Source organism: Coffea eugenioides, chromosome 10 (genome assembly GCF_003713205.1).
Source record: "Coffea eugenioides isolate CCC68of chromosome 10, Ceug_1.0, whole genome shotgun sequence".
NCBI lineage: Eukaryota > Viridiplantae > Streptophyta > Magnoliopsida > Gentianales > Rubiaceae > Coffea > Coffea eugenioides.
Genome location: NC_040044.1, coordinates 11,149,192 through 11,177,013, shown reverse-complemented (window position 1 = coordinate 11,177,013; position 27,822 = coordinate 11,149,192). Strand labels below are relative to the sequence as shown.

The window sequence follows — 27,822 nt, the reverse complement described above, 5'->3', positions numbered from 1 at the left end:
AGTAACTTCTAACTCTTCCCTACCAATAACCGCAGGATCAATATCACTCACAGAAAAAACAAAGCTAAAATTAGAGTTTGAGAGATGTTTCATGATCTCAAAAATATTGAAATGAATAATTTCTCCATCAAATTCCATGGACAAGATACCCTTATTAACATCAATTTTTGTTTAGACTGTGATAAAAAAGGATCTACCTAACAATAAGGGTGAGGAGTTGGGGGAATGATCATCATCTATGTCAAGTATGTAAAAATTAGTTGGAAATACTAATTCATTAATTTTAACGAACACATCTTCGACCAACCCATCAAGATATGCATTCGTTCAGTCAGTTTATTGAATTATTATCCCAGTTTCTTTTAACGGATTTAGGTTCAAAGAAGCATAGGTAGATTTAGGTATTATATTAGTTGATGCTCCTAAGTACAACATGATATTTCTATTCAAAGTATTACCTATCCTACAGGCGATAGTAAACATACTTGAATCCCCGCATTTCGATGGGAGGTTCCTCTGTAAAACTGCTGACACTTTCTCCTCCACAATAACTCTTTCGTCTCCCTTCAGTCTTCTTCGGTTGACGCACAAATTCTTCAAAAATATCGCATATTTTGGCATTTGTTTGATTGCATCTAGTAGGGAAATATTGATCTCTACCTTGCGGAATGCCTCCAAAATCTCTTTTTTCTTGTCCTACTTCTTCGGTCTCTCCAACCTGCTAGGAAAGGGAGGCGAGTTGGTTTTAACTTCAATGATTGGGTCATGGAGTACCACTGAATTTTTGCTGTTTCTGTCCTCCTCCACAAGCTCTTTCTCGATCTTTTCTTCATCCTTGTCCTTTGGAACCACGAGTTCGAGTCCCTGAATTTCCTTCCCGTTCTTTAAGGTCATTGCACTTACGTTCTTCGGGTTCAGTTCAGGTTGAGACGGCAATTTTTCGTAAACTTGAGATTCCAGATGGTTGATTGATATTGCCATCTGACTCATCTGACTCTACATTGATTGCATCTGTCCCATTTGATTCCTTAGACTTTGTAAATCAGATTCCATTTTTTGTTGAAATTGCGTGTTACTAATAATTAATTATTTCATCATTTCTTCTAAAGACGGACTTGAATTTGGAAGAGGTGATGGCGGCCGAGATTGATATTACTGTTGATACCCTTGCTATTTATTTGGTACAAATTTTGATTGTCTATTTCCTCCATAGTTGAGGTTAGGGTGATCTCTCTAACCCGGATTGTACGTGTTCGAGTACGGATCATATAATTTTTTTGGACGCGGGCGTGTGACCAGCCATGTTTACTTGCTCTGCACTTTTTTCTTGAATCATTGGGCACATCTCAGTAGAATGATCCATGGCAATACAAATCTCACACACTTTGGCTTGTGATGCATTTCCTACAGCCAATTGCCAAACAAAATATGTCAATTCGGATAACTGCTGTTGGATAGAGGATGTTTCTACCTCATTCACTCTACATATTGGGACATCCTCCCCTATACTGAACTGCTGCGAGTTCTCGGCCATCCCTTCAATAAACTCCCATGCTTCTCGAGGAGTCTTGTTCACTAACGCCCCACCACTTGCATCATCAATAATGCTCCTGTCTCTGAAAAGTAGCCCCTCGTAAAAGTACTGGATGAATAATTGCTCGCTTATTTGGTGTTGAGGCCATTTGATGCATAATTTCTTGAATCTCTCCCAATAATCATAGAGCAACTCTCATGGATATTACTTGATACAACATATCTCCTTCCTCAGATTTGCAGCTCGAGACGCAAGAAAATATTTTTTCAAGAATTTTTTCTTCAACTGCTCCCAAATGGTGATACTACTTGGAGGTAGGTAGTACAGTCAGTCTTTTATCGAGTCTTTGAGAGAGAAGGGAAATATCTTCATTTTTATCTGTTCTTCCGTAATTCTTGGGAACTTCATATTGTTGCAAACAACATCAAATTCTTGCAAGTGCTTATAAGGCTCCTTACATGGTAAATCATGAAAAGATGGTAAAAGATGAATTATGACAAATTTCAACTCAAATGGGGTGTTATCATTTAAATTCGAAAAAGTAATGCATAAGGGCTGTTGATTTAAATTAGGAGTAGCCAACTCCTTTAATGTTTGTGCATTAGCCATCGTGATTTCTTCTTGATTCGAATCGCTCGAAATATTACCAAGCGAACTTGTTGATTCAACTTCTGGATCAAGTCTCTGAGATGCAGCACTAGATTGCTCTTCTCTAAGCTGTCTAGTTTCCTTTCGCGTTCGGCGAGCGATCTTCTCTACTTCAGGATCGAAAATTAATGCATCTGTAAGAGAAGAACGAGACATAAACTAGAAAAATACGAAAAAATTAAAATGAAAATGAACTTAAAAAAAATAAATTAACTAACGCTAGTCCCCTGCAACGGCGCAAAAAATTGACAGGTTATCAAGCCTGTGCAATAATAAATACATGTTCAAACAAAATATAATTTCTATAGATAGTGATAAGTAGGGTTGAATCCGCAGGGACTGGGGATATTTGTTTTTTTTGAAATTCAAACTAACAAAGGAGGATTTTTTATAAAAATGATAATAATTAAACGGTTCAAATAAAAATAAATAGCCAACTAAAAATTAAGTGACAAATTATTAAAACCAAATTAATAATAACTAAACTCTAGCCAAGAAATAACTTCACCAATGGTTCACCTAATTGATTATCGATGCAAAAGTTATTTCAATTATTAACTAATAAATAAGTTATAACTGCCAAACAAGCGATGACAGTCAACTCCTCCTTACTGTGTCGGTGATTAAGGTACGACCATTAATCACTACTCTAATCGAGATATAATTTTAGGTACGACTGTAAGATTTAATTCTCCAATTGCCTTACGTATTAGAGGAACCCTATTCTAACCCAATAACATACTACCAGGATTATTTTAGACTAGCTCGCTGATAGGATGCATTTTAGTGGGTATTTTGGGCATTATTGCACAATTAATTGACTAAATATTTTCCTTAATTGGGTGGATTCTACTGATATTTTGTTTTGGTGCTAATTGCAGGAATGGATGCTGAAAAGTGCTTAAATTCAACTTTTAGAAGATTCATCGGACGTGGGGCCCGCTTGAGAAGCTGAAGAAATCTAATTGTAATAGATTTTATTTTAATATATTTAGAGGGAGTCTGGTTGCAATTTTGGGAACAAGTAACAATTTTCGGCTATTGGGGATGGCATTATCTCTTGCGCGGCTTAGGTTTAGAAAAAAAAAAAAAAACTTGCTCTGAAATTGGAGAGGAGAGCCGCAGCGTTGCAGAGAAAAAGGCAGCAGACAATAGCCACTTTTGTTGACTTTGGGGATGCTTGTGAGCTTTTCTTGAGTCTGGACCAAATTGAGGAATCAAACAATTGAAACCTTTCTCTCGTATGCATTGCTAACAAAGAAAGAAAAAGCTAGCCGCAATTGTGGACCTTTGATTCGTTTGTCAATTTAGCTTTGACCGAAATTGAAGAAGGAAGGAAAGAGACACTCTCGTGTGTCTCTGTAAGCAATTCGGGAAAAAGGCAATAAAAGGCCAGCCGCCACTGTGATTTGCAGTTAACGCTTTTTTCCCCTGCTCGATACAATTGAAGGGAGCAATTTAACTTTTCGTACGTTTGGGCTCTGGAAACCATCGAGAGTAATCAATCTCTTTGTTCTTGTCTTCGGTCATTGACCGGAAGTGAAGGATCCGATTCGGCAACCTTTCCAAATCATCCCCGCGTGGTCTGTCCTCCATTAATGGAGGGCTAATTCTCTAATTCTAGTCGAGGGGCAACTGACGAATTGGTTCAATAACTACTGTGAGATCTAAATTATTTTTAATTATTTTCTTCATTTATTGATATTTATATGCTTCCTGTTTTTAATTGTTATAATCCTTATGTATGATTGATTAGTGCGCAATAATTAATTATTCATATAGGCTATTTTGCTAAATATAGGTAATTGAATCCGTAATTGTTCGTTATCTCTACATTAGTAGCAACTGGCGTAATTGGGTTTATGGCAGGGGAGCATACGATCTAGTTTAAACAAACCCTCGTAGCGTGTTTGTTAGTTAGGATTGGGCCTTTCTAATTATTAATGCAATCTAGAAATTAAATCTTATGGTCGTACCTAGGGTTGTTTTTGGGTTAGAGAAATAGCTAACGGTCGTACCTTAGCTATCGATAAATTAAGGAAGGGTTGGTTGTTCAGCGCGTGCGAGACAACTATAACCAATCTATTAATAAATGTTGGAATTATCTGTGATTCGATGATCAGTGCATGAACCATTTCTGAAGTGTACCCTTGGCTAGAGTTTCTCCAATTATTTCTTTAAATTAATTATTTTCTGTATTTACTTTATTTTTAGCATTCAATCGTGAAAACCCCCCATTTGTCTTGATTCGAAAAGGAATAAATTTCTCTCCAGTCCCTGAGGAGACGACCCTACTTACCACTGTCTACTAGTTAGTGAATTCAGTTAAATAATTAATTCAGGTATATCGGATTAAGCAAACTCTTCGGGAACATGTTGAATCAAGTAACCCATTGCATACCTAGAGTCCCTGCTCCAGTACTCGAATTGATTATTGACTGTTTTAGGTGGTAGTTAGGTTTTATTTATTATTATTGCACAGGTTCGGCACCTGTCAATTTTTGGCGCCGTTGCCGGGGACTGGCGTCTGAATTATTTGTTTCTTTTTTAGTTCAGTTTTTATTTATTTATTTATTTATTTTATTTTATTTTTCTTGGTATTTTTGCTAGTTTATGCCCCGTTCTTCTCGCACAGGTGAATTGATATATGATCCTGAGGTTGATAAGGCAGCACGTAGGCGAAGGCAAGAGATCAAGAGACAAAAAGAAGGGCACTTATTTTCTGAAAACGAGTCAGTAGAAGACGAATTTAGCATGGCCAACACCCAGACATTAAGGGAGTTGGCTACCCCGGAACTGACTCACCAGCCCTTGTGCATCACTTTCCCAACTCTGTCTGAGAATACCTCCTTCGAGCTGAAATCGGGGTTGATTCAGCTCCTACCTTTGTTCCATGGTCTTTCTGGTGAAAAACCTCACAAACACGTCAAGGAGTTCGAAGTGGTTTGCTCTAGCATGAAACCTCCTGGGGTCACCGAGGAGCAAATAAGACTTAGAGCTTTCCCCTTCTCTCTCAAGGATGCAGCGAAGGATTGGCTATACTACCTACCTGCAGGTAGTATCACCACGTGGGCACAATTGAAAAAGAAATTCTAGAAAAAAATTTTCCCGCATCCCGGGCTGCGAGTTTAAGGAATGAGATATGCAGCATCAAGCAGTACTCCGGGGAGTCCTTGTACGACTATTGGGAAAGGTTCAACAAGTTGTGCACTAGATGCCCACAGCATCAAATTAGTGAACAACTGTTGATCCAGTACTTCTATGAAGGGCTCCAGTCAACTGACAGGAGTATTATTGACGCTGCGAGTGGAGGAGCCCTGGCGAACAAGACACCGAAGGGAGCATGGGACCTGATCGAAGCCATGGCAGAGAACTCCCAACAATTTGGCTTCCGTGAGAGCAACCCTGCCCGTAGAGTCAATGAGGTAGAGACTTCATCCATACAGCAGCAACTGTCAGAGTTGACGTCTGCTGTCAGGCAATTAGCCATGAGGGACACACCGCGAGCGAAGGTGTGTGGAATCTGCACTAGCATAGACCATTGCACGGACACGTGCCCCATTTTGCAAGAGGACGGGGCGGAACAGGTAAACATGGTCGGAGGCGTGCCCGCGCCCCGCAGGCAGTATGACCCGTATTCCAACACATACAACCCCGGTTGGAGAGACCATCTCAATTTCAGTTATGGGAACCGACCGCAAAATTCACTCTCAAATCGCCCATCAGGGTTTCAGCAATCATGGCAGCAAAAGCCTCAACCGTCATCCGCAAATTCAAGTAGTTCTCTGGAGGATATTGTCAAGAGTCTGGCTACGACTACCGCCCAGATCCAGCAAGAGACTAGACAGCTCCAGCAGGAGACTAGGTCATTGACAACGAATATGGCTCAACTCCAGCAAGAAACTAGAGCCTTAACCCTGAGCACCACTCAGTTCCAGCAGGACACCAGAGCAGGCATGAAGGATATGGATGCTCGAATAAGCCAATTGGTAACTGCGATAAATCGCCTGGAGTCCCACGCTCATGAAAAATTGCCATCTCAACCCGAGGTGAATCCTAGGAATGTAAGTGCTATGACACTGAGGAGTGGCAAGGAACTGGAAGAGCCTAAAGTGAAAATTTCAAAAAGCAAAAGTGAGGAGGAGATAGAAAAGGAAATTGAAGAGGAAGGACGTATCCGAGAAGATCCTAAGGTAACCTTCACTTCTCCACCCACTACTACATCTAACTTACCTCCTTTTCCTTCCAGGTTGGCGAAGACAAGGAAAGTAGAGAAGTAAAAAGAACTTTTGGATGTGTTCAGGAAAGTAGAGATTAACATCCCCTTACTGGATGCAATCAAGCAGATACCGAAATATGCCAAATTTTTGAAGGACTTGTGCACCCACAAGAGGAAGCTAAGGGGAGATGAACGAGTGGCGGTGGGAGAAAACGTGTCAGCCATGCTCCAAAGGAAACTCCCACTAAAATATGGAGACCCAGGTATGTTCACCATTCCCTACAAGATAGGAGGTGCCTCGATTATGAAGGCAATGTTGGATTTAGGGGCGTCAATCAATGTAATGCCTAAAACAATTTATACGTCCCTTAATCTTGGTCCATTAAAAGGCACAGGCATTATAATCCAACTTCCAGACCGTACCAATGCTTACCCAGAAGGGTTAGTTGAAGATGTTTTGGTGCAGGTCAATGAGTTAGTTTTTCCTGCAGATTTCTATGTCCTAGACATGGGGGATGAAAGGGCACTAAATCCGTCTCCTATTTTGTTAGGTAGGCCATTTTTAAGCACTGCTAGGACGAAAATAGATGTAAATGAGGGTATTTTATCGATGGAGTTTGATGGGAAAATTGTAAATTTTAATATTTTTGATGCGATGAAGTACCCAGATGAGACTAACTCTGTTTATGCTTTAAGTGCTGTTGAGCCCCTTGTACAGGAAATATTTGAATTGGATGGGGTTGATGCACTGGCAGTGGCATTAGCCAAATATCTTAAGTTGGGAGCAACTCCTGATGTAGAATTGAGTGATGAGTTATACCGGGCTGTTGGAGCACTGCATTTGCTCCCACCAATTTCTCCAAGGTATGAGCTTACTTCTGTCTTTGTACCAGAAACTCAGGCAAGATTGTTGCCGTCTATTGTGCAGGCACCTGAATTGGAGCTCAAACCTCTCCCAAAGCATCTGAAGTATGCTTTTCTCGGGGACAAGGAAACACTGCCAGTCATCATATCTGCACACCTATCATCAAGGCAAGAAGACAACCTGATTCGTCTTCTTCGAGATCATAAGGAGGCGATTGGGTGGAGTGTAGCAGATATCAAAGGAATTAGCCCCTCCTTATGCATGCATCGGATCCGGCTCGAGGATGATGCAAAGCCAGTTAGACAAGCGCAACGGAGATTGAACCCACTAATGATGGAAGTGGTGAAGAAGGAGATACTTAAACTCCTAGAGGTGGGGATCATCTTCGCCATCTCAGATAGTCCTTGGGTGAGTCCAGTGCAAGTGGTCCCGAAAAAGGCGGGAGTAACCGTTGAAGAGAACCAAAAGGGTGAGATGGTCCCGGTGAGGAAACCCACAGGATGGCGTCAGTGCATTGACTACCGACGCCTGAATGTCGTGACGAAGAAGGACCACTTCCCTCTACCTTTTATTGATCAGATGATAGAAAGATTAGCTGGTCGTGTCTATTACTGCTTTCTTGACGGTTTCTCAAGTTATTTTCAAATTGCGATAGCCCCAGAGGATCAGGAGAAAACTAGCTTCACCTGCCCCTTTGATACATTTGCCTACCGGAGGATGCCCTTCGGCCTGTGTGTAATGCGCCAGCGACTTTTCAAAGGTGCATGGTAAGTATCTTTTTCGAATATGTAGAAAAGATTATTGAGCTGTTTATGGATGATTTTAGTGTTTATGGAGATAGTTTTGATGAATGCATGGATAATTTAGCTTTAATTTTGAAGAGGTGCATTGAGGCAAATTTAGTTTTAAATTGGGAAAAGTGTCATTTCATGTGGATCATGTCATTGTTTTAGGGCATGTAGTGTCGGCCAGAGGTATAGAGGTAGACAAGGCAAAAGTCGATATTATTTCTGCTTTACCTTACCCCGCAAGTGTGCGGGAGGTGCACTCCTTTTTGGGTCATGCAGGGTTCTACAGGAGATTCATCAAAGATTTCTCCAAAATTGGAGCGCCCCTGTTCAAACTGTTGCAAAAAGATGTAATATTTGACTTCACCGAGGAGTGCAAGGTGGCATTTGACAGGTTGAGGGAGTCATTGACATCACCACCTGTTATCCAGCCTCCAGACTGGAGCCTCCCATTTGAGATAATGTGTGACGCGAGGGACTATGCAGTGGGAGCGGTGCTGGGGCAACGGATTGGCAGAGCTGCTCATGCAATCTACTATGCATCCAAAGCGTTGAACGGAGCTCAGCTCAACTACTCTACAACAGAGAAAGAATTGCTAGCTGTGGTTTTTGCATTAGAAAAATTTAGACCTTATTTGTTAGGTGCAAAAATAACAGTTTTTTCTGATCATGCAGCCTTGAGATACTTGATGACGAAGAAGGATGCTAAACCAAGACTCATCAGATGGATCCTGCTCCTTCAGGAATTCAACCTAGAGATTAAGGATAAAAGTGGGGCAGAAAACTTAGTCGCTGATCATTTGAGCCGCTTGCTTGCTCATAAGGAGGAGCCACCATTGAGGGAGGTATTTCCAGAGGAGCAACTACTTGCCATTAACTCGTCTACACCCTGGTATGCTGATATAGTAAATTTCTTGGTGACTAATCAATTGCCTACAGGGTGGCCAAAGGCTAAGAGAGACAAGTTGAAGAGTGATGCTAAATATTACATCTGGGACGACCCGTACCTGTGGAGACAATGTTCGGATCAAGTTCTAAGAAGATGTGTAAGTGCAGGTGAATTCCACTCTATTTTAAATTTTTGTCATTCATTTGCATGTGGAGGGCATTTTGGGCCCAAGCGAACATCTCGCAAAGTGTTAGAGAGTGGTTTTTACTGGCCCACCCTTTTTAAGGATTCGTACTTATTTTGTAAATCCTGTGATAGGTGTCAAAGGGTGGAAAATATTTTTCGTAAGGATCAAATGCTTCAGACCCCCATGTTGTTTGTTGAAATTTTTGATGTTTGGGGGATAGATTTTATGGGTCCCTTCCCATCATCTTTTGGATTCTTATATATCTTACTTGCGGTTGATTATGTCTCCAAGTGAGTGGAAGCCAAAGCCACCCGTACTAACGATTCTAGAGTTGTTGCAGAGTTTTTAAAATCTAATATTTTTGTCCGCTTTGGAATGCCAAGAGCTGTGGTAAGTGATAGGGGGACACATTTTTGTAATAAGACTATCACTGCCCTGTTCCGAAAATATGGCGTGCTCCACAAGGTATCCACACCGTATCACCCGCAGGCAAACGGTCAAGCCGAAGTGTCAAACAGGGAAATTAAGTCGATCTTGGAGAAGATGGTGCGTCCGGATAGGAAGGATTGGAGTTTAAAGCTAGAAGACGCATTATGGGCATACAGAACCACATATAAGATGCCTATTAGGATGTCCCCCTACAGAATTGTCTTCGGTAAGGATTGTCATCTCCCGGTGGAGTTCGAACACAAGGCGTTCTGGGCAGTGAAGCAATGCAACATGGACCTAGGAGGAGCGGGGGTTCAGAGGAAATTGCAACTACAAGAGTTAGAGGAGATAAGAAATGAAGCGTATGAGAATGCCACGATCTATAAGGAAAAGAGTAAAATCTTTCATGATCAGCAGGTTTCAAGAAAATCTTTTGTAGTGGGCCAAAAAGTTCTCTTGTATCACTCAAGGCTTAAACTCTTTCCTGGTAAGTTACGTTCTCGTTGGATTGGTCCATTTGTCGTTTCTAATGTGTTTCATTATGGTGCAGTGGAGATCCAAAGTTTGAAAACGGAGAAAAAGTTCGTGGTGAATGGCAATCGTCTAAAGCCTTATTATGAGGGGTTCTTTGTTAAAGAAGTAGAAGTTGTACACCTCCAAGATCCACTTTATCTTGCTTGAGGGTTTTGGCCATGTCTAGCCAAAGACATTAAAGAAAGGCGCTACTTGGGAGGCAACCCAAGACTATTTGTTTCAGTTTTCATGCATTTTTGAAGTTTTAGTTAAGTGTTAGTGTCAATTAATAGCTTGATGTTTGGTGGCAGGAAATTAGTAGTTAGACGTGCCCACGCCAAGTGGTCACGCCTGAGGGAAAGAAATTTTCGTTCAGGATCTGCGGACTCTATAGCAGTTAGACGTGCCCACGCCAGGTGGTCACGCCTAAGGGAAAGAAATTTTCGTTCAGGATCTGCGGACTCTATAGCAGTTAGACGTGTCCACGCCAGGTGGTCACGCCGATGTGCCCACGTTAGGTGGTCACACTAACGGATCGAGAATTTTCGACGAATGGTCAAATGACTAAGGGCAGTTAGGCGTGTCCACGCTTGAGACAGGGGTTTCTTGTTTTAAAAAAAAAAGGGGTGAAAAGACGAAATTGCCCTTACCAAATGAAAAAAAAAGGGCTAAAATTTTTTTTTTTTCAAAGGGCACGAAGCCCTACTCTTTTCTTCTTCTTCTTTCTTTTCTTTTTCTTTTCTCTTCTTTCTTCTTCCTTTTCTTTCTTTTTCTTCTTGCTTCTTCTTCGGCCGCCACCCGCTCGTCCACCGCCGTCCACCGCGCCAAGCCCACCTCGCGCCCTCTTCCTACACGCCAGTGGACAGCACGCGGCAACAAGCAACCTCGTCGCTTGTCCACCGCCGCCGCAGATCCCAGCTCGCCGCACGAACAGTGGCTGTCCAAGCCCGCCAGTAGCGGATGACCCTCGCGCGACTACCACTCCCCACTGCGCGGGCCCCAGCGCGCGGACCATCAGCGCAGGCCCAGCAGAGCTAGCAGCTCGCACCCAGCCGCCCGACCCTAGCGGCCGAGCCCGCAGCAGCCTCGCGCAACCGCCCTGCTCGCCAGCCTCCGCGCGCGACCAGAACGGCGGGCAGCAGCAGCACTCGCGAACCACAGTCCGCGCGCACACGGTACGCTTAGTCGGCCGTCTCCTCGCTCGACCACTGCTCGCCCCAACACCAAGCACTCCAACCTCCAGCTCCAAGCGCCAGCATCCACGCGCGAGCTCCAGCTCCCAGCTCCCAACGAGAAGGCTAGCAGCAGATTAGGCGCGCTCTTCTGCGCCTCTGCCCACGCGCGTGGCTATCACGCGCGTCGCACCTCAACTCCTGTGGCCACTCCTACTCTCTTCACTGGCACCCACTGCCTACTCCAAACCGCTGGTGAACTCTTTCTTTATTCTTATGTCACTAATTAGCTGAGGCCAGATCATTACTTCTTTATTAGTTGATGTTTCGTAGCTAAGGCCAGATTTTTTATTTGCTAGCTGAGGACAGATATTTTGTGCTTGTTTGGGTGTTGTGATATATCTGTGGTGGATTGTTGATTGTTTGGTAAATTTTGTGCTCAACCAGTGATATTTGGAGAAAATTTTGCTCTAGCTGCCTGTTTATTTAGTTTTTGAGGGGGTTTTTGCTCTGTTTATTTGATTAATTACTTTTTGGGTCAAATTGGTAGTGTTTGGGAAATTTTGCTGCTCACAGTACTACTTAGCTTTTGGGGTAATTTTATTGTTTGGTTGTGCACTTGTCTGTGATTGGAAGCTGTGATTGGGACCCTTTACTGAATCAGCTGCCTGTTGACCTCTTTTGTGCACATTTGCCTTGCCTCTGCCCTATCCAATAGACCAAATGACCAAACCAAAAACTAAAGGCAAGAACAAGCCATCCACATCCACCCCACAGCCTACAGTCCCCTTGAGTGGACCTGCCCCATCGACTGGGCCTGGAGGGCCTCGTACCCGCCTTGGACGGAATAGGGAGGTTCATATCTCCTCTCCGGTCCACTTTGGCGGCAATTTGACCTTCACCCGGGCTGCCGACAAGGAGCGGTATGCCTCGGCTTGCACAAGGAAGATTATTCCTTGTAAATACATCCATGGCCCTACACTTGATATGCTAAACCTGAGGGATGAGGTCACGCAGCACTTGACTAACGTAGGCTGGACCCGCTATGCTTCTATCGTTTTACCTGCTTTCACTGAACTGACGTGGGAATTTTATGCTACTTTTGAGTTTAATATTCCTGATGAATTCTCCGTTACCACTCCTGGGGTAGTGAGGTTTCGATTAATGGGTAGAGAGTTCACCCAATCTATAACTGAATTTAATTTGGCTCTTGGGTTCATTGATATTCCCTACTCCCAGACTGAGGAGTATATGCACAGTGTGTGCGAGTACACGGAGCCATTTTTCTCTCATTACATTGATTATTGGAGAGAGTTGTCGGTTGACCGACACTGCTATGACCCCAGTCAGTCTAAGGCTTCTTATCTTAAGAGCGCCGCCTACCGTTATTTACATAGATTTATGGCCTATAGTTTCTCAGGTAGGAAGGATAACTCGGGTACTCTGACCAAACCCGAGTTCTTTTTCATTTGGTGCATGGTCACTCGGACTAGGGTCAATTTGGGTAGCTGGTTTGCCCTCCACCTCCGAACTGTGCTAAGTAAGAAAAATAAGCCATTAATCTTAGGCTCATTTATCACTCAGTTGGCTGTAAATCCTGGGGTTTTGGACTTAAATAATCATAACTTGCATCATGCTTGTACTATGGAACCCCTCGATTTGGTTTGTTTGGAAAAAATGGGTCTTGTGAGACAGGTGGCGGGCGTTTTTCAGTTTGCTCCCCCGGGGCCAATCTCCGTTCCTCCAAAGCGCAGAGCTTCCAAAACCGCTGACCCGGAGGCTGGTGGTCCTTCTACGGATGCCCCCGGACCATCCTCTTCGGCACCTCCACCATCTTCCTCCGTCGATAGCCAGCTTGCAGCTCTTCGATTCCAGATGCAGCACATGGACACTCGCATGGAGCGGATGGAGCGTCAAATGGCCGGCATGGCCCAGAATTTAGCACAATACCTCCACCACGTGGGTTTCCGCCCACCATGTCCTCCATAACCTTAGTTCACCTCTGCCCTCCGCCGTATTCAGGGAAGCGTTGTTGCCTTTATCGCTTTATTTTTATCTTTATCCGCTTCTATTGAGGACAATGAAAGGTTTAGGTGTGGGGGAGGGTTAATTATGCATTAGTTGTGCTTTGAGCTGTTTTATGTGCATTTCCTTGCCTTAGTAGCTCTCTTCTTTAAACTGTGATGAATGCAATTGAGATGTGAGTATAAGCAGTAAGTTCATGCCATGGGGTGTTCTATTTTCCTTGATATTAAATTAATTGATGAATGTGCGGGACTTGACATCAATTTGATCACTTGTGCAATTTTTTAGCCTAATTTTTCGTTTGTTGAGTGATTAGTGCACATGGTTTGTCATTCTAGAACTTGCTCGGTTATGCATGTCAAGACCACATCTAAATGAGTTTAATGCATTGAAATGATAGGGCACCTAGGAATGAGCCATTTTTGGACTTTCTTAAAACCGACCCTTGGATTATTTACTACCATTAGGGAGCCAAGTTGAGCCTTAACCCCTATTCTTTGCTTGAGACCCCAACTTTTAGCCGTGAAACCTCTTTTTAGACTTTCTTTCTGAACCTCGTGTGAAGAAGTGCTTTGATTTCATTATACAGAATTTTGGAATAGTATCTGAGTGGCATTGCACATGTCTATATATATATATATATAAAAAAAAACCACAAAAAGAGAAAAAAAGAGGTGGAAAGAAGGCAAAATGCAAGAAAGCAACGAGTAAAGTTGATTCTTATGGTGCTGGTTGGGAGTTGCTGAAAAAAAAAAGAAAAGGAAAAAAAAAGAAAAAAAATATAAAAAAAAAGAGAGGAGAAAGGAAAAGTCGAAGGTCGTGGCAAGTGCCCATTTACTTCACTTATATGATGGTTGAGATGCCTTGAAGTTTCAGATGTGCAAAGCGTCTGTGTAATGAATTTCTGATCACTTTCTTTACACTTTTACACCCTTTTGATTCCTTTTATCCTACCTTCTCACCCTAGCCCCATTACAACCTTGCAAAGTCCCTTGATTGTTGCACTTAAATTCATAAGTAAGTGGTGGAGATATGATATATGAGCAAGCTTATGGTAGTGTCATTCTATTGTGTTGATTTGAGAGCCATCTTATATACACTTTGGAGTGAATAAGTACACTTTGAACTGTGAGCATTGTTGATTTGGTATATTCTGATTCCGATGAGGTTATTGGGGAATTTGGGATGCCGTTTCTGGTATGAACTGCTGTGATTAGCTTCGTATCTTGATTGTACTTCTGAGTTAATTATGCTTGAGGGCAAGCATAGTTCAGGTGTGGGAGAGATTGATAGGATGCATTTTAGTGGGTATTTTGGGCATTATTGCACAATTAATTGACTAAATATTTTCCTTAATTGGGTGGATTCTACTGGTATTTTGTTTTGGTGCTAATTGCAGGAATGGATGCTGAAAAGTGCTTAAATTCAACTTTTAGAAGATTCATCGGACGTGGGGCCCGCTTGAGAAGCTGAAGAAATCTAATTGTAATAGATTTTATTTTAATATATTTAGAGGGAGTCTGGTTGCAATATTGGGAACAAGTAACAATTTTCGGCTATTGGGGATGGCATTATCTCTCGCGCGGCTTAGGTTTAGAAAAGAAAAAAAAAACTTGCTCTGAAATGGGAGAGGAGGGCCGCAGCGTTGCAGAGAAAAAGGCAGCAGACAATAGCCACTTTTGTTGACTTTGGGGATGCTTGTGAGCTTTTCATGAGTCTGGACCAAATTGAGGAATCAAACAATTGAAACCTTTCTCTCGTATGCATTGCTAACAAAGAAAGAAAAAGCTAGCCGCAATTGAGGACCTTTGATTCGTTTGTCAATTTAGCTTTGACCAAAATTGAAGAAAGAAGGAAAGAGACACTCTCGTGTGTCTCTGTAAGCAATTCGGGAAAAAGGCAATAAAAGGCCAGCCGCCACTGTGATTTGCAGTTAACGCTTTTTTCCCCTGCTCGATACAATTGAAGGGAGCAATTTAACTTTTCGTATGTTTGGGCTCTGGAAACCATCGAGAGTAATCAATCTCTTTGTTCTTGTCTTCGGTCATTGACCGGAAGTGAAGGATCCGATTCGGCAACCTTTCCAAATCATCCCCGCGTGGTCTGTCCTCCATTAATGGAGGGCTAATTCTCTAATTCTAATCGAGGGGAAACTGACGAATTGGTTCAATAACTACTGTGAGATCTAAATTATTTTTAATTATTTTCTTCATTTATTGATATTTATATGCTTCCTGTTTTTAATTGTTATAGTCCTTATATATGATTGATTAGTGCGCAATAATTAATTATTCATATAGGCTATTTTGCTAAATAGAGGTAATTGAATCCGTAATTGTTCGTTATCTCTACCTTAGTAGCAACTGGCGTAATTGGGTTTATGGCAGGGGAGCATACGATCTAGTTTAAACAAACCCTCGTAGCGTGTTTGTTAGTTAGGATTGGGCCTTTCTAATTATTAATGCAATCTATAAATTAAATCCTATGGTCGTACCTAGGGTTATTTTTGGGTTAGAGAAATAGCTAACGGTCGTACCTTAGCTATCGATAAATTAAGGAAGGGTTGGTTGTTCAGCGCGTGCGAGACAACTATAACCAATCTATTAATAAATGTTGGAATTATCTGTGATTCGATGATCAGTGCATGAACCATTTCTGAAGTGTACCCTTGGCTAGAGTTTCTCCAATTATTTCTTTAAATTAATTATTTTCTGTAGTTACTTTATTTTTAGCATTCAATCGTGAAAACCCCCCATTTGTCTTGATTCGAAAAGGAATAAATTTCTCTCCAGTCCCTGAGGAGACGACCCTACTTACCACTGTCTACTAGTTAGTGAATTCAGTTAAATAATTAATTCAGATATATCGGATTAAGCAAACTCTTCGGGAACAGGGTGAATCAAGTAACCCATTGCACACCTAGAGTCCCTGCTCCAGTACTCGAATTGATTATTGACTGTTTTAGGTGGTAGTTAGGTTTTATTTATTATTATTGCACAGGTTTGGCACCTGTCACTCGCGTATTCCCCTAATACAAATCCAATCATGCCAGTTGCCACTATTTTAGAGCAATTAAATAATTACGGATTTAACGTTCCAATTGACATTAGGTTGCTAAATTAATTGAACGTCTGAACCCAAGATACTCAATTAATAAAACCACCATAGGCACTACAATCAGAGAATATGCAAATACCAATAAATAAGAGGAATAAATAAAATTAATTCGATTTCATAATTTTTAAATGAATCAAAACCTCCGTTGTTTCTTGACTAGAAAAATAGATTTAGTTCATCTCTGTTGGAACAATTTCATGCAAAATTGCAGAAATAATTGTTGAGTGCATCGTCCCCAATTGAGATGATTGAATTCGGTGGAATAAGAACAATTAAAAACTACAAAGTCAAAAGAATGACTAATGTTTTTGTCTTTCTTGGGATAGTCATACGATGGAATCAGCAAGATAGGAAAAAATAGCCAAAAAACCCAAAAGCTAGATTCCTTCTCGGGGGTTGGGTTCTCATGGGCTTAGCAGCAGGCTCCCCCGTTGTGGAGGTTTGGGGTGTCGTCCCCTTTGATGTATCCCACATCGGGGTTGGGAGGGTTTGGGTTGGTAGTTATAAGTCTCCTGTGGGACCTCAAAGGATACCGGCTTTTGGGGTTCTCTCGGGGTTTAGGTTTGTAAAAATTAACGTAAGCTCTTTGGGCTTCGAAAGAAAAAAAAAAAGATTCCTTCTCTCCTGCTTGTGGCGGCCAGCTCTCCAAGAAAAGGCTAAGTGTGGTCTCCTAGTCTCAATTGACTTCCCCCTTTTGAAAAGCTACCAAAACAAAAGAAAAGGAAAGAGTCCCAAAACAATAGCTCCTAGTCTACCGTCTTTTGACCATCAGATAAGGAAACAATTGTAACTTGATCTCCCTTTTCCTACTACTACTCAAACTCTTTTATTTATTGCCACAAGAATTAATCCTGTGTATCTCATGTTTACCGAGGACATATGGCCAGCAATTGCATCTGTTAGTAGACTTTGTGACCCCGCTTTGCAACTCTGGATGTCCCGTATCAATTAGCAAATGTAGCGAGGAATTTGCGTTTTTTTACCATATTTTATTCCAACTCCCTGCAATCAGCACAAATTTTCAAAAATGAATAAAATCTGCCCAATAAACCACATTTGGTAGGATAATAGGAGAGAATTAACTATAAAATAAATGACGAAAGTACGACCTATCACTAATGATTAGTTGTAAAATGTGATTTGACAAATGAGTTGATAACAATGTTGTTGAAATTAGAAACAAAGTCATCGTCAAGTTTTTCAATAACATGGTAATAGTTGAAGTCTACTTAATCACCCGTGACTTTTCAATGTTTTATGAATGTATATGTCAATTAAATTAAATTAAAAGATGCATTTTGTGGTGATTAAACATAACCTTTAACTTCCTGTAGAGCTGCCCTGTGATGTTTCAGACTTGAGCAATGGGGAATTGCATGGGTGGTTTGGTGCTCTACCATGTAAATGCAAAATAGATTTGGCCATGCAGATCGGGGAAAAAGTTATCTTTGATGCATCTTGAACAATCAATTGGACTCAGCTAATTCTTTCTCCGTCTACATCTTGCTAAGTCCCATAAAAGCTGGAACTCCCCATATTGTTCGAGTCCGAGTATTACTACTCAAACACTTGACCAAGGAGAAATAGCTCATAATTGGTCAAATGTCGGCAATTTTTCTAACAAGACAGTCGTGTGTTTGATAGGAAAAGACTTAGAAGGAAATTTCTTAGTATTCATGTTTAGCAAAATTGGGCTCTGAGGTAGTAATAGTGTGGTTCTTTTTATCTTTTCTGGGGCTTTGTTGAATAATTACACTCTCCAATAGATTAAATTTTTTATTTATTTTTTACACATAAATATTTCAATCTTGCACATTTAAATCCAATTCACGAAGGTTTCTTGGTTTTGGGATCCATTGGTTATGTGCATTAGAATTTCAATTTTGTCCCTTTAATTGCTTTAGCATACTTGCCTTACCCTACCAGTCAATGGAATTGGTACAAGTATGCATCAAGTATGGGTGATAATTTCTGACACGACATGATAACAAGACTTGAAATTAACAAGTTTTAACACGACCCGAATTTTAGTAGGTTATTATTGGATCAATCTGTTAGTGACACGAATGTATGCGGGTTGGGTTGAGTCAACGGGGAAGTTGACACACTAACCCAATAAATTGCTGATTTTATGATAATAATTAAGCACTACAAAGGCCGTTTTGAGTATTTAGTAAAAACTAACCACGATCAAATTTGTCTTGAAGATTTCAATTAGAAGTTTTAAAAAACTCAAAAGTTTTATATCTTATCATATATAGATCTATTTGACCATGTTTCTAAAAGGTTGATTGGATCACATTTCCTAGAGAGTTTTTGGAGAAAAATTACTTTAGTACTTTTAGGAAGTGATGTATATAAGGTAAAAGGTGATTAAAAAATATGTAGAGGAACATTCACGGAAAATGGAGAAAATTTTCAAAAGAATAGCAATCCAAATAAGGCCTAATTTATAGCTTATATTATGCTTGGAGAGCTTCATTATGTATTTTTTTAATGTTCTGAAAATTTTAAATATTGTGTTCAGCCACGGATTTAAGGGGGGGCTGGTGGGGGCTTAAGCCCCCCCCAAGCCGCCGGAAAACCCCCTATATATAGGGGATTCCGGCGGCCAGCCCAGCCAGTTGGGCGGTGACGGCAACGTGAATAATCAACAATATGAAGAAGACCTTGTGAATTATTCTCACTTTCTGTTTGAGCCTGATCCTCCAGGTCTTTTTTGAGACAAATAAATAGAGGCAAATGGCAATAGCAGTAGCGAGTGATACACACATCCATTTTCTTTTCATGACAAAATTGTGTAGTGTTTTATACTGGCAAGTACTTCAGCGGAACCTATGGAGGATGATGACAATCTAAGTTTTGTTTTCCCCTTCCTAAAAATCTTTCTTATTCAAGGACAATTAAGAGTATTTGGTGTGGATGAGGCCAATAAGGCGGACGCGGGAGTCGTCCAACTTACCCAATTCGGAACTGAAAGACATTGTAGGCATTAATGCAGGGAAATAACATGAGAAGTACTTGCAATCTTCTCAAGTAAAACTCAAAAAACTGATGAGGCTGTAGACGACATTAATTTATTTTCTTTTCTTTATTTGTTTGGTTTAGCAAATTTGTGTGAAGAGATCATGTCCCCCATGATGACTTGCGAGTTCATAAACCCATGATGACCTGCGGGGGCTTTTCTACCAATTCAAGCATTTTAAATTTGGGAACCTTTACTCAATTCTTCAATAATGCCTTGCTAGGTTAAGAGGAATAATCACACACATCGCTTTTTTAATAATGATAACGGGCCGGATAAATACGTATGCGGCCTGCAAATCCTTCAATTCAATGCTTTCTATTTCGAACCATTTGGTACTTATTGGAGAAGTCTATGTATAGAAAATAGATGTAGATTTATTTTGCAATTAATCATTTAATTGTCCGACCAAGACCAATGGTCTTCTTCCTTCGCTTTTTCTTTTTCAGGATGCATAAAACTCCGAAACTGAAGAAGACAGAAGAATTGTTGGGAACCTTATCCCATACTTGGCATTAGTTCTACCAGTTGCGACTGCTTCTGTTGAAAGAGTATTTTCTGCAATGAATATTGTCAAGACTGATTTGCGCAACAAAATGGGAGACGAGTGGATGAATGACTGTCTGGTTGTATACATCGAGAAGGATATTTTTGCAACAATTGAAAATGAGCAAATATTGCAGCGTTTTCAACGGATGAAGACTCGCAGAATGCAATTGCCTCCTCTTCGTTATTCGAGTGCAACAACTACCAATACTTCAAGTGTTAATCAATAACAAATTTTTGGGTATGTATAATTATATGTTTTTATTATTTTTATAATTATTGATTCTAAATTTTACTTATTAAATATATTTATTTCGTCACAAAAAAATTTTTTTAATACACTTCAGCCCCCCCAAAAATAAATTTCTGGCTCCGTCCCTGATTGTGTTGATTATGTATTTCAAAAAATTTATGATTTGTTTTAATAACAGCAATATTGAATCGATTACATGATCAAATGGGGGATTAAAATAAGTGATTAAAATACTAGACTCTTTCTAGCATAAATCAGTAAGTTGATTTAAATAATCCATCGTATCAAAAATATTTTAATCGTATAAGTCAACCCAACACAAAAGTCTAATAAGTTAGGTTAAGATTTGAGTTTCCTAATACAAACATGATAACGACATAACACCATCCATTGCCATCTCCACTTGAAAGTCGACAAAAGAGGCGGCTATGGGTTGCTTGACGTACATCATATTTCTTAATACATCAGTGTGTAATTTACTAACATCCTTAAATTATGAATTGAGTCAATCAAATCTTCAGTATTTGAGTTTTAAGTAATCCTAATGACCGTAGAGAGTGTGGAAAAATTAATACCTAATTTACTAGATGCAATCTCAATTCCTTTATTCTTATCTCAATTCTTTGAAGTTTCAAATAAGCCTTATCTCAAATCTTTGAAAGTTTCAATTATTATTCTGCAGCATGTACTTCGATTAGTATTACAATGGACCGAACCCTCTCAAGATTAATCCCTGTGCAACGAACAGGGTTTAAAACTAGTTAAACTAAGAAAGAGAATAATGGGTTTCTTTAATATACTGAACTAATTAACATGATGTTAAAAAAAATGATTTCCAGTATATGGGAAAATATTTGGAATTAACCAAAAATAAACTGGAAAAAATTCGGGCAGTCAACTACAAGCAGGAAAACTGCTAGATGTATGGTATATGTAGCCTTCCAACTATAAGCACTTCTATCATTTCTAGTTCAAAGACCCAAACTAATGTGTTACATAAACTGATTACCATTTTAGTTAATTGTTTACAGCTTTTAATTTGGAATTTAAGCTACCACATGTTGGAGGAATTCATTTGGGAGAATATTGTTTATTGAATTCTTGATTTGTACAACAGCACAATGCCTATATATAGGCTTTGTAAAATGAACCTCAACATTTAAAATCAATGAATCTAGATTAATATTATACAAGGTAAGATTTTAATTAATGCTAATGAGAAGTAATTGATATAAAAGAATAATTTTAAAATAACATCTCCTCAAACTCAAGATGTTTGCAAGGAAACCAACTCCAGTTTGCACATGAGATCATTAGGGAGAAAATTATATAAGGTAAGATCCTAATTGATGCTAATGAACAGTAATTGATATAACAGAATGTTTTACATTAACACCACAAGTGACCATACCTAATTAAAATTCCTATGGGTTTAAAATCTATATCATTTTAATTGTATATAGCTAAGCTGGTATCAAGCCTTAAACTTCCTGTATGGATCTTTTCTTATCGTATAAAAAGGCAAAGAGAATATTTATTGCTTTAGTTGAACTACTTCTTTTCTTATAGTAGAAAATGGCAAACAGGATATTTATTGCTTTAGTTGAACTACTAAGAAAGACTTTCGAGCATCTCTTATCCTTAACGTAAGTGCATATATGATTTTCAAGAAAGAGGAACAGAAGTTTCTGCATTTCCAAAAACCAGGTCATGAAAAAAGATCACCGAACACCTCTGGATTTATAATGGGTAGAAGCGCATGAATATTAACTGCTTCACTACTAGAAACAATTAATAAGGTTTGACTAGGTGATATGGAAAATTACAATGGCTTGGGATACTACGTTTTATCACAAAACCTTTTTGAGTTTGGATCAAATTAATGCTCTAATTTATTATTGCATATCTGACTAAGTTTATTTAGTTAGAGGATTCGAATCCATTCAAACTTTTATTTAACAAAAAAAAATTTTTTTGTTAGAGGATCTAAATCTGAAAAAGATAAGATTGAATTTCTGGCTGCTTCTCTTAGCTAATTCTCTATTATTTTCCCCACTATTCTTCCCGGGAATTATTTTCGCTTAACAGTTAAAAAGTGTGGAAGGTTAAAAAAAAGCACCAAATCATTCACAGGCGACAATTGATTGCAAAAAACGAAGAGGAAATAGAGTGGTACATTTAAAAAAAAAAATTTTGAGCGGCTTAAATAAAATTATACCTGTTTTCAATAGTACTCTGTTTTCAATAATAAAATTATACCTGTTTTCAATAATATCCCTAAAAAATAATGTAAAATTAAGCATCAATCAGGGCTCTCTAAGGAGTACCTATTGGAAGACCTGACGAAGATTCAAGAATTACATCACGAACTTGTCAAACTTTTTGTCGTTAAAGTAGAACTCTAATCAGGAAATTAACACTGATAGGGGACCCTTCCAATTAGTATATACCTTTATTGTTCTTTTTTTTTTTTACTTTCCATAGGAACAGGAAGGGAAAAACCAATATTAAATGCTCAGAATGTTAGCCGTAAGAAGATATAGGGTTAAAAATTTGGTGCAACATGCTCCCATAAAAATCGAGTGGCAAGAAATCTAAAATTTCTGCCCAAACCAATTTAATTAAAAGAAGCTAAAGTGCCAATGGAAGTATAACATTTTCACAGTAAGGGACCAGCCATGGAGAAAAATGATCGGATTAGTACAACATTGAGAAAAAAAATGATTCCAGAAAAGTATAGAGAGAAAAAAAAGAAAGTTCAGCTAAGAGCCTCGGCTAGATAAATGCATGTACCAAGTTGTTGAGAAAAGATTCATCTTACCGACTTAATATTTAAGTATTAAAAAGCCATCGACCTAACCTGTAGACCTAGTTTCAGTCAGGTGTAATTTTCTTCATGTGAGAGAGATAAACTTGGCGAATTGTCGAATGAAATATGCCTATATATAGTTTCAAATCTTTGCCCAAATTCCTCGAACCATCAACCGAAGAGTTAGCACAAGAAATACTAGATCTCATCCACAATTACCATGGGAGCTCCGTTCCTGATAACCATAGCGGCAATGGCACTACTTTCATCCCTTGCCATCGCTTCTGATCCTAGCCCTCTGCAGGATTTTTGTGTTGCAATCAATGATTCCAAAGCTGCTGGTAATTCCTTCTAATTAGCAGAAAATGTAGCGAAACATGTTTCTTTATTCTAAGTACGATTTTTGTGTCCTGTCATGTTTGGCTTGACATATAAGTTATCTCTTTCTTTATTTAATTTTTCACTACATTGTGCATGATACCTAGTAAGACTTGCAAAAAGCAATGTGGGTTCGTTTTCTCCACATTATTAACAGCTAGTTTTTTGAATGCAGTGTTTGTGAACGGAAAGATTTGTAAGGATCCAAAGGTTGTGAATGCCAACGATTTCTTCTTCCAGGGATTCAACATACCTGGAAATACAAACAATCAAGTGGGTTCTAATGTCACTCGTGTGCTTGTCAACAATCTGCCAGGGCTCAACACTTTCGGAATTTCCCTAGCTCATATCGACTTCGCTCCTTATGGTGTAAACACACCCCATACTCATCCGCGTGCAACCGAGGTCATATTTGCGGTAGAGGGCACTCTGGCTGCTAGTTTCGTCACTTCAAATCCACCAAATAACATGAAAAATCGCCTTTTTACCAAAGTCTTGAATCCAGGAGATGTTTTTGTGTTCCCACAAGGTCTGGTTCACTTCATACAAAATCTTGGGAAGACGAAGGCTCTTGCATTTTCCGGTTTTAGCAGCCAAAATCCAGGGGTCAATACTATTGCAAATGTAGTCTTTGGAACAGAGCCCCCCATTTCTCTAGGTGTTCTTACTAAGGCATTCCAAGTTGACAAGAAAGTCATTGACGCTCTTGAGGCACAGTTTTCTTGAGACAACTCGAAAGGATCCATGGATTCGTCCTAAATTATACTAGCATGACTTTTGTGCAATGTATGCACAGGGCATTGCGAAGATTGATATGATAATATCATAAAACTTTGTTATATGTGTGAGCATAAAGTGATATGTTATTAAATAAGTTAATGTCTCCTTTTTAGTTCAAGTTATTTTTGTTGAAACGGAAGAAAAAATGGAGATGACAGCGTTAGAAAATAACAACCTTGGTGAGTTTTACTGATTCGACTTGATTTCGACATTGTTCGGGTAGAGGACTGAGTTAATAAAATTTGGCAAACGTAAATTAATCGGCATCAGATAAAAGTTAGCTAAACACTATAGTTATCTCTACTGTTTCTCAGTAAACATTTAGTTAGGGTCTAACATGTCAAAATATTTTTGATACTTCTAAGGCAAGTGCATATAAACAGGAATATATATTGGCTAGTCATCATTATTAAGAAATTTAATTGTAATTTTTGTAACGGTAATTGAAGAACACAAAGGAAAAGGGAAAAATTATAAATTGAATTGACACATAAAAGAAATTTTAAATTGACGTAGGGATTGTTGCTCAGTTTGCCATAACATCGCCTTATTAAGGCGGAAGTTGCAAGTTCAAGCCCAGCCATTCAAGCTGAAAGCAAGTAATAAGCCCAAAAGTGAAATGACTTGTAGGTACTTCTCAAGTCTAAGAATGAATATTCAACTTTGTCTTCTTTTTTTTTTTTTTTTGGCCTTTTTGGGTTGATGGATTCACGACAAACCAAATAAGGACAAAGTCCAACTTACCTCTACAAGGGCAAAGTTCAATACAAATAACGGGCCTGTTTGGAACCTGAGTTTTTTGGGAGTTTGTCTAAAACTTTACTGTAGTGTACTGTAGAAGTTTTTGGAAAAATTTTTTAAGATGAAAATTTTTTTAAAGTTTTTTTTGGAAGTTTTTTTCCTTTTCTTTTTTTTTTCTTTTTTCTTTCTTTTCTTTCCTTTCTTCTGCTTCTTCCTCTTCCTTCCCACTCCCCCTTCCCTCCCCCGTTACTTCTGCGTTGCCTCCCCAGCAGCAATGGTCACCATTTTTTGTCCTTTCTTTTTCTTTTTCTCTTTCTTTTTCTTTCTTTCTTTTTTCTTTTCCTTCTTCCCTTCCCCTTCCCCCTCAAAAACTCCTGTGCCCACAGCTTCTCCGGCCAGCCCTCATGCATCCCCGGTTCCTTCTCCATCTCCAAAGATTCCTCCAACAATACCTGCGGCTTCTCCCTGGTGAATTCTCCGGCAGTGTCACCGCCTGCATCATCTCCAACCGGAAGCCCGGCGAGTTCTCCAGTTCCAGCCACTGCAGAGGTTCCATCCGCCGGTGCCAATGTTCCTTCCACTTCTGCGACACCGGCAAAGTCGCCGACGATGTTCCTTCCACTTCTGCTACCTCCATTCATGGGGGGCCTAATTGTTCTTGCTGGGCACTGGAAGAGGTGATGACAGAGGTGGTGGTGACGGAGGTGGTGGTGACGGAGGAAGAAGAAGAAAAAGGGGAGGTGGGAGAGGAGATGGTGGTGGGTTGGAGTGGGAGAGGAAGTAGAAGAAAAAGGGGAGGGAATTTTTTTTTTGTGTGTTTTGGGTATTTTGAGGTGTGTAGGTAAAAAACTTTGTAAAGTTTTTTGGAGTTCCTGTAGCAAAAGTTGTTAAAAAACTTGTAGGAAACAAACTTGCTGAAAACTTGCACTTCCAAACAGGGCTTCGTTAGGTTTGTCTTCTGTTTTTTAACTCTTTTTGGGTTGATGCATTTAAGACAAAGCAAATAAGCACAAAGTCCACCTTACACCAAAAAGGGCAAAGTTCAATACAAATAACATCATCATTAGGGGCGGTTAACAACAAATCACCAGTTTGAGTAGTTGGATCCAAAAAACTCGCGAGGTTTCAATATATACATTAGTGTATATAAGTGGAAAGTCTCGAATCTAGAACATATTCCTTGCATTCCCTCCTTCGATACCATCCGATCCATTTCTCCCCCATTTATTTATTTATATGCTATATTTTATTTATTATTGTGAAATGTTGATTTTATTCTTCGTTTAAAATTATATATAAAAGCTCAATTAAGTTCAATTCAATTCTATTAGACTCGATTGAATTCGAGTTTGAGTAAAGTGAATTGAAGTTCTAAAAGCTCAACTAGTAAAAAGTAATAGTTAGCACGCAAACACCATAATTTCTGTGGCTCGATTCAAATCCAACATCCAGCTTACCATTTGAAACAACAAGAAGTGCAAAAAATTAAACCAACAGCCCGAAAAAAAAGGCACTTCGGCTAGTTCCACACGCCCGTAAAAACTACACCTCCATTGGCTGGCTGGCTGGAGACTTGACTCATGAACGTTGTCTCTACAGCCGCGGAGGCTGTTGAAACTCTTCGACATCGTTGAAGAAGCGTGGACTACAAAGGCCGTCCGGTCAAGCGATCCAAGTCCAGTCGATGAAGATAACTAAATCAGGTTTGTTACAAAACTAATTTCCTTTTTAGTTAATTGTTTACAACTTCTAATTTGGAATTTAAGACGCCACCTGTGACTATACCATATTAAAATCTAAATCAACTAGTTTTGTACCCGTTCGTTGAACGGGAATCGTCGAAAAATAATAAACTATTTAGTCAATTTATAAAAATGTCGAGATAAAATACATATTTAATGTATAATCTATTATAACTTGTATTAAGTATATTACTATGAGCGCATTGTAATGTAAAGTATTCTTATAATATAAATTTGAACATCTAATTCAAAAATAGAAAAAATAACATTCAGCAATACCATAACATTCAAAAACTTGAAAATAAATAAAAAGTGCAGTAAATAGTATCAAATAACATTTTACTCTTCAGAAACTTGTTTTTATTTTTTTCTGTTCGAACATTCTCCTTGATTTGTCTGTGCAAATCAGCATTTATTGATTTTCTATTATCACTGCATGATAGCAAAGTAGGATAACTAAGTATAAAAAAAAATGATTTATCGCATTCAAGGTTGTGTATAACAATACGTAAAGATTATAATTAAGTAAACGGCCAGAGTCTTTTAATTAACTAATGAATTTGCAGATATATCTAATAGAGATATTTATGTCTCTTATATTTGTATCGCATTACTTTCCAGTGCCTTTTGTTTTTGGTTTTTCCTGAAGGCAAATTAACAAACATCGTAGTATATGATCACAAAAATCAATTAACAAACATGATAGAAAAAATCCTACAAAAATAACGATGAAAGTACTTGTTTAAATCCTATGTCTTCATACAAAACAAATAGAAAAAAAACAAAAAAAAAACAAAATTCAAGATATGGTAGTAAGTTCTTACAATTGAAGATCAACATGCCTTTTTAAAATATATATATATATATTGAAAGAAGATGTACCTGATAATCAAGAGGAGTGAAAACCCAAAATCGATACTTTAATATGCCAACCGCTTGCACTGGAAATACCTAACCATGAATTTGATGCTTGAAATCAATATATTAGAGGCTATATGTAGTGTAGGTATAGGAAATAAGAATTGATAAGGATACAAAGAGATATTGATAAGAACATTAAAAGTATGTTTATCTTAATTTAAATTGCTTAAAGTACGTAACTTTGGGTAGGAAATAAGAATCCTATAATATTAAGAATTCTTATAGGAAATAAAAACATAAT

At 39.1% G+C, this 27,822-nt stretch overlaps 1 protein-coding gene and 1 non-coding gene across 2 annotated transcripts; both read left to right on the top strand.

Annotated features, from left to right (window-relative positions):
- The first annotated feature begins 1,664 nt into the window (after positions 1 to 1,664).
- On the top strand, positions 1,665 to 1,771 carry LOC113750988. The gene has a single exon (XR_003464750.1). It is a non-coding gene; the product is annotated as a small nucleolar RNA R71 (small nucleolar RNA).
- A 21,463-nt stretch (positions 1,772 to 23,234) lies between these two features.
- On the top strand, positions 23,235 to 24,179 carry LOC113749716 (germin-like protein subfamily 1 member 14). Its single transcript, XM_027293543.1, has 2 exons — positions 23,235 to 23,360; positions 23,573 to 24,179. Exons 1-2 carry the CDS (start codon positions 23,240 to 23,242, stop codon positions 24,121 to 24,123), a joined length of 672 nt encoding a protein of 223 aa, XP_027149344.1. The 5' UTR covers positions 23,235 to 23,239; the 3' UTR covers positions 24,124 to 24,179.
- Positions 24,180 to 27,822: the final 3,643 nt, after the last annotated feature.

What these genes read in the sequence shown, in the direction of transcription:
- LOC113749716 (XM_027293543.1), top strand. Translation starts at nt 23,240, where the DNA reads ATGGGAGCTCCGTTCCTGATAACCATAGCGGCAATGGCACTACTTTCA. An exon ending in CAATGATTCCAAAGCTGCTG is followed by an intron (nt 23,361 to 23,572) that starts GTAATTCCTTCT and finishes TTTTGAATGCAG; the next exon opens with TGTTTGTGAACGGAAAGATT.